Raw genomic sequence first — 13829 nt, forward strand, 5'->3', positions numbered from 1 at the left:
GTACAGTGCCTGATGTGTAAGTGCCTAATATACATTTGAAAGTAATTGAGCAACTAAGAACTTACTTGTAAAGTTGAATACCCATTGGTTAAACATTCTCAACTCACAGCTGACTGTTACCGATAAGGTAACAGTTTGTTTGTTTGTTTAACAGTTTATTAAAACTGGTAAAACAGTTTGTTTTCTTAACTTCCTTCAACATTTCATTACATATGATTCATCAGAAAAGCCCACAAATGCTTAAGTAAATAAATACCTGACAAGATATTGTAATACATTTACTTCCTATAGTCCATAAAAATAACTTACAACTTTAGGAGTTTAAAAGTAATCAGACAAGTATAAAATGGTATGTGTACAAGGACATGAGTTGAAGGATTGGTACTAAATGAAAAACTTGTAAGTAAATTGGTTAAATGAATTATGACCTCTCCATGCCATGGAGTATTATGCAGTCAGTAAGCATGGAAATAAATGTAGACATGTATGTCATGTTGCTCTTTCCCTTTTTAAAATACTACATACTCAAGTTAGATCGGTCAGAAGTTTGTATTATTAGTAACATCAGAAATACAGAGAAACAGTTTCAATAGCCACCCAGCAAGGCTGCTTGGAAATTGAATGGATTTCATTTTTTATCTTGTTTCCTCAGAGCTCCACACTTTAGTCTCTAGCCATTATGGGGTTCTATGGTGCTATGTCTCTCCCTCTGTTGTTCCTTTCTGTGTCCAGCTCACATTCAGATTTTAAGGGAGAGGATATAAGCACTTCTTAAGAGGACTGATCGGCAGTGGCCAGGCAGCCCGTTCCCTGGATACAAAACACAGCGACCCCAGGAAGGATACTCTGCAGACCCGTTCTTGGAAATGGGCTATGAATTTGGCAGCTTTCTACAGAAGTCATCTCTAAGCTGGATACGTGTTCAGCACCTTATAATTTGCTCTATGTGATTCATCTTTCCATATTAATATATATATATATGTACATATATATATAGTTATATATAAACAGCAGATTTTGAAATAGCCTGATTCTATTTTTATGTATTTATGTATTTTTGGTTCTGAAAGGATATACATTAGAAGGTTTTCTTTTCCTTTTTAAATTATTCTTATCTATATTTCCGAATATTTCTATAATGGACTTACATTGGTATAAAAGCATAAAAAGCATAATCTAATGTGCCTGAATTTATTTAAGAAAAAAAAAAGATTTTGAAACTTTGGCACTTCTCACACATTTTAATTTATTTGAAAAATATAAGTTCCTTAAATGTCTTTAAGTACTCAATCCATAAATTAATATGAAAACATGTTTTTCAGTGTATCAAATACAAGTTTTTAGCAATTACTAGCTCTCATTTATTATTTTGGTCCTCTTATTTTTATTTTTATGAAACACGACATCCTGCCTGCATATAAAGAAAGTAAAACTGGCACAACAGTATAATTATGATTGTGTTAGATATGCATTTAGGGCATTATGTTGCGGTTATGAAAATAGTGCATAGTACATTAGGCAAAAAAGTCAATGGCTAGAAATCGGGGATACATTAAACTGCTTTTCTTTTAATAGGGAACAAAGAAAACTTCCTACTCTCCCTAAGGCCTAGGGTTTACTTATTTGTCCAATAAGTGAAAATTAAAAAAATATGACTTAAATATCTTGAAGTCCAAGTAGAATAGTCTGCCAGAATCAATAATCATAGGCGAAGAGCATGGATATTTTGATCTTCTAATAATTTTTATCTCTGTTAGTGGGCTGAGTCATGCAGCCCAAATTTGGTACCAAATCATTTGTCGGTCAGATCAGATTCCCTAAGTGGAGAGAGATAGTGCTGAAGGCAGGGGCGCTGGGGAGCTGCAGAGCCTGCAGAAAGCAGCACGTGTGGCCTGTCCACAGCTGCTCAGGTGACGGTGGCGACCACTGGTAATTGCTACAGCTAATTTGGAGTAGCAGGTGCCACAACGTCCCTGGGGGACCCCATGCACCACCACAGGATGGGCACTTTGGGAGAAGCCCAGGCTGTTTGTTAAATGCGATGACTGATCTGACCACTGTGGCAGCAGCTGGGCTCTGCAGTCAGTGAGAGCTCAATGCCCAGCCTCCTGGCTGCTTACTCATCTTTCTTGTGTTTGTTTTTTTTTCTCCCTCTCTTCTAGGCCCTTCCCAACTGAAGAGAGCGTTAGTGATGAAGACATCTACAAAGGCCTTCCTGATTTGATAGAGTATGTCGGGCATCTTCAGCAAAATTAAGCCACCACCAATGTTTGCATCCTTTGTGGGTTTTAACCAGGGCTGTTAAGATAGCTTTCCGAAGCGGTAAAATGATTTAATGATTAAGACACATAAGAATTAACCTCAAACTAGTGACGGAAGGCTTCCCAAGAAAATGGGCCTCGTTGGGCTTTTAGTTCCTGCTGTGTGCCCCATGCCATGCCAGTCGCTTTGACGAGTCAAGGAACAGATTGCAATGAAGTAAAATTTGGAACTTTCTCAAAGGCATATTCGAGGTGGTGGGTGAAAGTGGAATTAGACAGTGAAGGGAACAGTGATGAAGAAACAAGATCTGCTTCTGGAGTTGTAAGGCAGATAGTGCATGCTTTGTAAGTTCAAGGAAAGGCGAGATGAGTATGGGCTGGAGTTCTTCAGGGAGTTTCATTAGATGGTGTTTGTTCTGCACAAAGAATCCTTCTGGGCTTTATTATTTAGTAGTTAGGAGAGGCACAAGGCCCTCGCACCTGATTATCTTCTGATTGAATGACTTGTGCAGATTACAAATAAATATAAAAAATGATCCCCACCCCTCAAGGAACTCTGATGACAAAGATCAGGCATGTTTGCAAAGAATTATAGTAAGAAATAGATTATGCTCCAAGAGGGATGCAGGTTCTGTGGAAATTCTTCCATTCGTCCATCCCAGTGCATCAGCACTCCAAGCTTGTTCTTTGCTGTAGGACCTTTGCTCATTCTTTTCTTTTTTTTTTTTTTTTTTTAAGATTTTATTTATTTATTTGACAGAGATCACAAGTAAGCAGAGAGGCAAGTAGAGAGAGGGGGGGAAGCAGGCTTCCCGTCAAGCAGAGAGCCCAATGCAGGGCTGGATCCCAGGACCCTGGGATCATGACCTGAGCCGAAGGCAGAGGCTTAACCCACTGAGCCACCCAGGTGCCCCTGCTCATTCTGCCCTTATGGCTAACCCCTCACCATTCCAGCCTTTGCTCAGATGTCCCTCCGTGTTGAGACCTTCCTGACTACCCTCCCTAAATTGCTGCCAGCCCCTCACCTTGCTCTCTAGCTTTATGACACTCATTTCCGCCTGAGACTGTCTTTGTTGTCTTCATTTATTCTCCATCTGCTCATTAGAAGGTCAACTTTGTGAGGCCAGGGACTTTACCTTGTTCTTGGCTGTGCTCCCAGAACTTTACCCAGCATCTGGTGTGTAGTAGGTCCTTAGTAACTATTTGTTTTCTGAATGATTAAGCAGAGTTGCATCAAGCATCTCCTCTCCTGTTTGCCGGCATTCTGCTTCAGGCCTGAGCTGTCTCTTCAGTTCACACGGGCTTGCTGAGTGCCTGTTTCTGTGCTAACCATGTTACATGCATTATCTCATGTCCTAACTTCAACATGATGAGGTTGATCCTGTTATCCCAACTTATGAAGGAGAAAACTAAATCGTGGAAAGGTAAGAAACTTACTGGAAGTCATACAGCTAGCCAGTTTTAGTCTTCAGATTGGAATCCTGACAGTTCTTACTCCAGAGCTGGGGATTTTCCTCACTGCATGGAACCCTGGAAACACCCTGAGTTGCCCCCTCCATGAGAACCTCCAATAGGAGAGCAGAGGAGAATGCTGACAGGATGGCCGGCAGCTTGTCCCAGAACAGGTGGCACTTGGATGGGCCTTGAAGTTTGAGTTTTAACTGTGGAGGAAGGATAGTTTTTTAGCTCCTCTTAAAAGTTCCAAGAACTGACTGATTGTGAGCAAGATTGTTGCTGATTGTCTCACCGAATTGGCTGCAGTCTTCATAAAGTGACTATGATGTTTCTGGTAATATAACCAGTATAATAATACTCTGAAGTATTACGAAGAACATACTATTTCTTGGGGCACCTGGGTGACTCAGCTGGTTAAGTATCCGACTCTTGATTTCTGTTCAGGTCATGATTTCAGGGTTGTGAGATCAAGCCCCATGTTGGTCCACACTCAGCACAGAGTCTGCTTGAGATTCTCTCTCCCTCTTCTCTTCCCCTCCCCCTACTTGCAATCCCTCTCTCTCTCTTTGTCTCTCAAATAAAATAAAATCTTTAAAAAGGAATATATTATTTCTAGAGCTATTATAATGTTCTTTTTTAAGCCCCACCAGTTGTCATTTACACCTACTAACTTTCATAGCCTCCCCCTCCTCTTGTTGTGTTGATGTCAGGATAAATCCTGTGAGGACGTGCACCCCAAGCCAAGTTTGGAGAAATCTGGGCTCCTGAGCCAGCTGCTCTGAGACACCAGCTCAGGGTCTGGGAAATGTGGCCTGCTTCAACTCTCCATCTGGTGGTAGAAGGTCCAAACGTGGTGTTATTCCTCCAAGTGCTCGCCTTTGGTTTTATGATCTCTGTGGGCTCATATCTTTAAGTCTGACTTTTGGGATTGAAATCACCCCAAGGAAAGCCCTTAGAAACAATATTGTCCTCCCTACTGCAGAGGGAATCATTCTGTTCTCATGTGGAGAGAAATGGAGAATGCAGCAGAGAGGTTGTGAGATGGCTAGGCTGCACAGTGTCTGCTTTTTCTACTTTTATGATCAGGGTGTTATTCATGGCCATATATAGATGACCTGGACACAGGAAAAGTAATATAGATTATTGTTGATTTGTTAACCATTTGAAGAATCACAGTCATCCTTCCTCTGGCACCCTCCTGCTTCCCACCCCCCACCGCCCCTGCCCACCCCCCCCCACTTCCCCCACTACCACCCCTGCTCATTTTATGCAGGTCAGGAATTCTTGACCAAACTGTTAGCAAGAAAAGCTGCCTTAGTATGGGATTGAATAATAAAACTCAAAGAATTTTAGCCCAATCTTGGGTGTGTGTGTGTGTGTGTGTACACATACACACATGCATGCATGTCACTCATACAGTTCTTCTTTAAAAACTTTTTTCCAGGGGCACCTGAGTGGCTCAGTGGGTTAAGCCTCTGCCTTTGGCTCAGGTCATGATCTCAGGGTCCTTGGATTGAGCCCCGCATCGGGCTCTCTGCTCAATGGGGAGCCTGCTTCCTCCTCTCTCTCTGACTACTCTGTTTACTTGTGATCTCTCTCTCTCTCTGTCAAATAAATAAACAAAATCTTAAAAAAAAAAAAAAAGAAAAACTTTTTTCCAGTTTTATTGAGAAATAATTGATCTATATCCTTGTGTAAGTTTAAGGAGTACAACATGATAGTGTTATTTACATATATTGTGAAATGATTACCACAATAGTGTCAGCTAACATCTGTCCATCTGGTATAGATACAATTAAAAGAAAGAAGAAAAGGGTAAAAAAAAATTCTCCATGTGGTGAGAACTCTTAAGATTTACTGTTTTAACAACTTTCCTGTGTACCATGCAGCAGTGTTGGCTGTGGTCATCATGTCATACATTCCATCCCTAGTCCTTATTTACCGGATTGATGTAAGTTTATACCTTTTAACTCCTTCCTTCAGTTATCCCTACCCCTCTCCTCCATCTCTGATCTCCTCCAGTTTGATCTCTTTTACAGTGAGGGGTTTTTTTTGTTGCTGCTGTTCTGTTTTTTGGGGTTTTGTTTTTGTTTTTTGTTTTTGTTTTGTATTTTTTTTAGATTCCACATGTAAGTCAGATCACACAGTGTTTGTGTTTCTTGGTCTTATTTCACTCAGCATAACGCCCTCAAGGTCCATCCATGTTATTGCAATTGGATTTCCTAATTTTTTTATGCTGAATCATATCCCATTGTGCGTGTGTGTGTGTGTGTGTGTGTGTGTGTGTATGTGTCACACACTGCAACTTCTTCATGCATTCATCCATCGGTGGACATTGAGGTTTTGTCCATGTCTTGGTTATTGTAAATAATGCTGCTGTGAACACGAGGGTGCAGACTTCATTTTGAGTTAGTGTTTTTGTTTCTTTTGGATATATTCCCAGAAGTGGAATTCCTGGATCATATGACATTTCTCTTTTTAATTTTTTGAGGAACTTCCCCACTATTTTCCACAGTGACTGCACCCATATATAGTCCCACCAACAGTGTGTGAAGGGTCTCTTTTCTCCACATCCTCTCTAGGATTTATCTCTTGTCTTTTGATGATGGCCATTATAACTGGCATAGGGTAATACCTCATGTGGTTTCAAGTTGCATTTTCTTAATGTCTGGTGAGGCTGAACATCTTTTCGTGTACCTGTTGGCCCTTCATATATCTTCTCTGGTCCTTTGCCCATTTTTAAATGGGGTTGTTTTGTGGTGGTTATATGAGTTGTAGTAGTTCTTTATATAGACTAATTGTACTAGTTCTTATGTATTTTGGATACTAGCCCCTCTTCAGATAGATGGTTTGTAAATATCTTTTCCCATTCCATACATTGTCTTTTCAGTTTGTTGCTGGTTTCTTTTGCTGTCGATGCAGTCTCACTTGTTTATTTTTTATCTTGTTGCTTGTGCTTTAGGTGTCATACCTTCTACAAGGGTAAAAGAAAAATCTGTATGTATTCATACCGAATGTGCCTCTACCCTCATGGGAAAGAGTCAAAAACAACACTTCAGCAAGATGAGGTGTTTTTTCCGGGAATGGGGGTAGTGGTCAAAGACCAGTGGAGCTGGGATTAGGAGTAGCAGGGAAGTGGATTTCACAACCTCACTTCTTGTTGAATGGGATCCCTTCTGATGCAGAGCCTGTTCCTTCATCGTTTCATATCTCTGTTCCCTCATGGACTCATCAAACCTTGTTTTCCTTTGATGTGTCATAGAAAGTGTTCAGACTGGTTTAACTCCCCCCAATCCTGTTGTCTGGTTGGATTGCCTGCCTAATCCCCTCAGTATGGAAATTCCGAAATTACCTAATGACATGCTGTCTGCCCAGTTTTACAGAGTAGGCCCTCATTCTGACTTGTCACCAAGTCTGGTTGACTATACCTGACACAGTTTCTGGAGTCTCTTTGTTTCTCTCCTCATCTGCCTTCACTCTAGTTATGGCTCTCAATATCTCTTACCCACAGGTTTCATTTCTGGGCTTGCTGTCTTGTTGCCTCTACTCTGCCCTCTCGTAAAACTTCTGCTTGCATCCCAAATGCCCACGTAAGGTTGTACTTAGAGGGTGTACCGCCTTCCACAGGTTGGTTTTAGCTCTTCCCTCTGGGGCTCACATTCATTTACCTGAATGGGGCACCACTCTTGGTGTTGCTGGGCTCTTCAGACCTTCTGCTTTTGCACGTGTTTTGGTATCCTTTGTCTGGAATGTTCTTCCCCCCTTTTTCACTGAGTATGTGTCACCTCTGACAGCAGAGGTGCCTCATCGGCAACCATATCTCTTGGAACATAGTAGTATTCAGTTAGCAAAAACCTATTGAATAAATTGATAAATATATTCGAGACCCAGTTCACATGTAGTATCTGTTGTGAACCCTTCCCTGACTTCTTTAGTCAGAGTTACTCTTCCCTTCGCTCCCACATCTGCATTCATCTGCTCTGTTGCACTTCTAGAATTACATGTGGGCGTCCTGTGCTCTATACTTGACTATGGGAGAGTCCTCGGGTCTTCTTTAGTCTATGCATTCTTAGCACTGAAAAGTCTTAGTAAACGTCTGCTGGGTGAGTGGATGGGTGGACAGCTAACGCTAAGACAAATTTTTCTCAGAGCAGGGTCCTCTGAAATGTTTGTTACCACCAGATCACTCTCCCTTAAGGCACCTTTCTTTCTTCTGGGTGTTTGAAACAGTTTATTCCTGTCAAAGGCCCAAATAATCCTTCATGACAAACAGACAACCTGGTGATTGAACCTACTTTGAAAAATGATCCAAGTTGTAGAGTGACATTTACAGTTACAGTGTTCTTATTTTTGTGCATATCAATTTATAATGTTCTATCTGCACAGGCCCAAGAAAGATGATAAGGGCTGGCAGGATTGAAGGAGTTGAATTTCTTTTTCTGAGAAATATTAATGCTTCTTTCTAACATGTCTAAATTTATTAATCTCAATTCTTTGGAATTATTAGTAATAGAGTCTATAGAAGTCTTGAACTGAAAGGGGAGAACAGAACATGTGATAGGTGGAACCAGTTCTTTCTACTTGGACTGAATGGGTTTATGATATTATATGGAGGGTTTAGGAAAAGTACATTGGTCCGTCACTGTGTATGTTCTCCTGGGAACTTTAAAAAATAGGGATGGTTTTCAACCGTCAGGAGCCCAGCAGATTTCAAATGATGTTTAAAAATGCTGACATTTCTTTAAACAGAGTACAATCAAAACATAATAACAGGGGCGCCTGGGTGGCTCAGTGGGTTAAGGCCGCTGCCTTCGGCTCAGGTCATGATCCCAGCGTCCTGGGATCGAGCCCCGCATCGGGCTCTCTGCTCAGCAGGGAGCCTGCTTCCTCCCTTCTCTCTCTGCCTGCCTCTCTGCCTACTTGTGATCTGTCTGTCAAATAAATAAATAAAATCTTTAAAAAAAAAAACCAGATAATAACAGAATCTGGCTGAAGAGGGGACCTATGGAGACCCTCTGAGTGGGAGGGAAGGAGCAGGGTTGGAAAAACCATGGTGTCAGATATCGGCAGTAATAACCCTGCAGAAACTGTTGCTTTTAAAAGACATCTTTTAAACTATGAGATCCTTCCCAACTCTTCTGTCTTTGCCATATTAGACCCCTTAATACAGATGATTAACCTGAGGCCTCAAAATAGGAAAAATGGGGGCAGTAGGATAGAGTGACTAAAACACATAGAATGTAAGGCAGACTGTTTTAAATCTGGATCTGGCATGGACTAGCTGTGTTTTCATGGGCAAGTCAAATACCATTTAGTTCTCTCAACTTCCTTATCTCTGTAATGGATTAAATAATAATGCTTACCTGAAAACACAGTGAATACTGGGCTTAGGCCAACTATCTGAGATGGTGTATACAACGTGATCATTTCTGTGCATGTACATAGCAAATACCAGTGAATGTTAACTGTCGCTGCCATCTTTGGTGGGCTTTGTTCTCATTAGGAGGGAGAAGGCTATAATGTAAAGCCTTTGGACTCTTCTCATGAATCTCGTTATATTTCCTCTCTGGATTTTCTACTAGGCTGTATGTAGGTATTGCATTTACTGCATGATAGAAAGTGACCTGGGTATCATACCTTTGTTTCAGTGAAACACACGTGGAGGATGAAGAAGGTCTCTACGACTGTGTTTATGGGGAAGATGAAGGTGGAGAAGTCTACGAGGACTTAATGAAAGCAGAGGAAGCACATCAACCCGTATGCTCCCACTTGCCTTATGTTTCGAGTTACTTCGAGTGTTTTATTAGGACAGTGATTCCTTGCAAGACTGATTCCTATAATTATTTATGTAACTTCTGCTGGAATAGTTTTTTGGTTTTCTTTTTACCTTTGCTAGCTTTTAACTCTAAAATCATGACTTACTGCATTCGGAAACACATGGACATGACATTTTGCAGTTCAAAACAACCATAGGGAATCCCTGGCATCTTTTGATTTTCCTTGTAAAAAAAGCAAGTCTGAAAGAGAGATGGTATGCTGTGCAGCTAAATAGTGGTCGAGTGGCAATAGAACATAATTCCAGGGAATTACGAAATTACGTTACCATGAAAGGAAATCTCTTGCAAAACAATTCAGTCTTCTTTAAGTTTGGTGTAGCATTAAATATATGTTAAGGAATAGTTCTTCATATTTGTTAGGGGAGTTAAGAAGTCTTTTTTTTCTTTTGTTTCACTAAAGGGCTCCTAGAATTTTTAATGTTTTATAAACTTAGTTTCAGATGTCATCATAGTCAGCGTGTGCCCCCAAAGGTTTATCTGCCATTAAAATATCTAAAACATTCAGAAAGAATTACTTTGAATTTTTTCAAACACAAGATTGTATAAACACAAGATTACTGGAAGTCAAGGAACTGAAAGGCAGGCTATTGAAGGATCATCTGCACATATGCCGAGATTGCCAGAAATGGACATTGGAGTGGTAATGGAAAGCAGTATGGCAGACCAAGAGCTAAAATCCTCAAGGAATGAAGAGGATGAGCCATAAATTGCACAAGTACATAATCTCAGTGATCTAGAATCTTTACCAGGCATTTGAGGGATATTTTGTATCACTCCTGTATTTCCAAAATGTTTTCATAATTTGAAAAAAATGGTCAGTTGCTTAGGGTTTTATGAATGTAGTCTTTTTTTAATACAAAAGCCTTATCTTCATCAGCTGGATGGTGGTTTGGGTTTTTCTAGTGCTTTGATGAATTTCCTCAGTTCTCTCTTTTTATAGTCTTGCCTTTAATAAAAGGCTGGAGGCTTGTTCAGTGCCCCAGATAGGGATCAGTGGCTTCTGTGGGATGGAAACCAGATACCTGGTCTGTGTTTAATAAATGTAATGAATGTGCTTAACCCACTGTGTGAATTGACAGACTGCCTGTGGCAGGACATGGAGTATTTCTAGGTGACAGAGTATCATCTGTACTGCCTAGAATTATCATCTGCTTTGGGGACCAGCAGATTCTTCAGTGTGTCTCCCAAGGGCAGATCTTCATTCAGCTGGCAGCGCCAGGTCATTTACTGGGGACAGGCTTAACAGCAATGATCATTTAAATGGGTAGGGTCCTTCTTGTATACTCCTCGAGGTGCTATGTGCCTTACCAGGTTATCTCATTGACACTTCCTTGGGGTTAGAACTAGAATTCTCTCTGTGTTGTAGATGAGATAACTGAGACACAGAGAAAATAGGTAACCTGTTCATAATAACAAGCCAATAACAGAAAAACTGGTACTTGAACCCAATTCTGTCTGAGCCCCATACCTTTGATCTTCCTGTTATGCTCTAATACCTCCAGTCTTGACACTAGTAGGTGAGCCAAACACCAAGATGTTAACTCTTAAAAAATTATTTTAAGGTTTTTATTTATTAAATATTCTTTTGTTATTTTGCAAGTATTTCTACAGCACTTGTGAAGTATGCTGTGCATTAAGAAAACTGTGTCACACCATGTGTGATATTTCCAGATTCAGTAATGAAACAGATAAAATAATGAAAGAGATGTTTTCAATATAAAGAGTGTCTAAGCCCAAAAGTTTTTTTTAATCATTTAAAACTTTCGTTTACATGGTTCAAATTTTTAAGAACAGATACTTCATAAATGCAATAAATGTATCTTTCAGTTATGTCTTTTATTAGAATGGAAAGCCTAAGAAAGTCAGTGATTTTGAGTACTTTCTATAGACTGCCAGAAAGATTAAGACATGTGTTTGATTAAATAATTTTTGATAATTCTAATTGCAGAAATGTCCAGAAAATGACGTACGAAGTTGCTGCCTAGCAGAAATTAAGCAGACAGAAGAAAAATACACAGAAACATTGGAGTCAATAGAAAAAGTAAGTTATCAGGTATTATTTTTGATGCCTAAGTACTACACTTTATAGTTAATATAGAAGACTCACTGTATCTACTGTGTGTGTGTTTTCTCCGTTTCAGTAGAACTTTGGATTTAAAGATCTCAAAGCAGATTTATTCATTCCATAACTAGCTACTGATTTCTTAGTACTGGAATGGCATGGTGTTAGAGGCCAAGGATATAGCAGGAAACACAACAAAACTCTGGTTCTCATGATACTCTCTCTCCCATGGGAAGGTTTATACTTTAAGCAACTAAGTGTGTCAGATGGTGATAAATTCTCTGAAGAAAAAATCAGTCAGGAAGAGAGGACAGAGAGTAATGGGGGTGGGCTGATTTTATTTTATGTCAAGTGATAAGGGAAGGTCTGTAGTAGGATCACATTGAAGCAGGTAGCTGAGGGAGTTGAGGGAGCAAGCTGTGCCAACATCCCAGAGAGGACAGTTCCTGGAAGAAAGGCCCTCAGTGGAGACTGTGTTCCACATGTTTCAAGAAGAGCAGTAGCCCAGGTGGCTGAAGCAGCATGAGGGAAGAGAAGCAGTGAATGAGGAGAGCTGGTGAGCCATGGCACCCTGTAGGGGGCATAGAGAACACCAGCTCAAAGCTGGAGTATGTGAGAAGAAGGGACATGATCTAATGTAAGTTTTTCACAGCTCATGCTGACATTTTGGGAGAAAAGTTAGAAGGCTATTGACAAAACATGATAGTATTTGTAGAGCTGGTGAGGAATGGTCAGATTTTGAATAAATTTTGCAAGTAGAGCCAACTGGATTTGATGATGAATTAGGTGAAGGATGTCAGAGAAAGAAAGCAATCAGGAATGCGAGGTTTATAGCATGAATAACTGCCTGAGTAGTAAAGACTGTCACCGATATGGGGAGGACAGGTTTGGGAATCAAGAGTCTGTTGGGACATACTAAATTTGTAATACCTCTCAGCCTCTAAAGGGCTGTGCTGATGAGGGAGTTAGATACATGAGGCTGGTATTAAGGGGAAAAGTTGAACCGACAAATACATTAGACCGTTACCATGATGCAATGGATTCTATAAAGCCATGGTGCTGAATGACTTCACCTAGGGAACGAATGTTGATAGAGGAGAGGTTTGAGGCCACCCCTGGCAACATCCACATTTAGAGGTCAGGAAAATGAGAACCAGGAGAAAGTTTTGGACATTTAGGAAAAGCACTGAAGGTGTGGAGGAGTTGTTTGGGAGGGGTGCTGGAGTCAATTGACCAGGGAAATGTAGTAGGGTTATGCAGTATCACAGGCTCAGTTGAAAATTAGACTATCAGTCTGTTCATGTTTACCTTCTTAGGTACATGCTGAACATATATAGCAAGCTAGATTTAACCAGAGTTTCCTTCTTCCAGAAAAGCACAGTGGAAGAGGAGAGTGGAGGGAACAGTTCTATGCAAGGAAGTGATTCTGATGATGGTTTATAGAGTGTAAACTGGGTAGGAAGGGAAGTGAAGACATGAGAGACACAGGATGTTTAGTGGATTGGCAGATCCCGTAGTGTTGAAGAATCCCTTGGAGGAATGAGCTATCAAGGTAGGAGGTAGTGGTCAGAGAGTTGATTGTTTAAAAATAATACTATAGAGCCTTGCGGTTGTTGATGATGTGAAGGTCTTGGGATGTGACCGCCAAAGTAGGGAGCTGAGCTAGGATGGAACACAAGATTACTGGAAGTCAAGGAATTGAAAGGCCAGGCTATTGGAAGGATCAGCTGCAGATATGCCGAGATTGCCAGAAATGGACATTGGAGTGGTAATGGAAAGCAATATGGCAGGCCAAGAACTAAAATTAAAGAACAAAGAGGATGAGCCATAAATTGCACAAGTACATAATCTCAGTGATCTAGAATCTTTTTTTTTTTTAAGATTTTATTTATTTATTTAATAGACAGAGATCACAAGTAGGCAGAGAGGCAGGCGGGGTCGGGGGGCGGGGGGGATGCAGGCTCCCCGCTGAGCAGAGAGCCTGATGCAGGGCTCGATCCTAGGACCCTGGGATCATGACCTGAGCTGAAGGCAGAGGCTTTAACCCACTGAGCCACCCAGGTGCCCCAGTGATCTAGAATCTTTACAGGGCATTTGAGGAATATTTTCTATCACCCCTGTATTTCTAAAATGTTGCCTTTTTTTTTTTTTTTTTTGCTAATTCAGCCAATAGTGTTCTTTTTTCTTACTTTCAGAAGTATTTATTGCTGAAAC

At 40.6% G+C, this 13829-nt stretch overlaps 1 protein-coding gene across 2 annotated transcripts in view; it reads left to right on the forward strand.

Annotated features, from left to right (window-relative positions):
* The window catches only part of VAV3 (vav guanine nucleotide exchange factor 3), a 363312-nt gene that overhangs the window by 168888 nt on the left and 180595 nt on the right, over positions 1-13829 (forward strand). For both annotated transcript variants that reach the window (XM_080800645.1, XM_080800646.1), the window contains exons 4-6: positions 2163-2228; positions 9365-9473; positions 11502-11594. In XM_080800645.1, the coding sequence (XP_080656771.1) occupies positions 2163-2228; positions 9365-9473; positions 11502-11594 (268 nt within the window). The remainder of the gene's footprint in view (positions 1-2162; positions 2229-9364; positions 9474-11501; positions 11595-13829) is intronic.

The sequence above is a fragment of the Martes martes genome, assembly GCF_963455335.1.
Source record: "Martes martes genome assembly, chromosome: 4".
NCBI lineage: Eukaryota > Metazoa > Chordata > Mammalia > Carnivora > Mustelidae > Martes > Martes martes.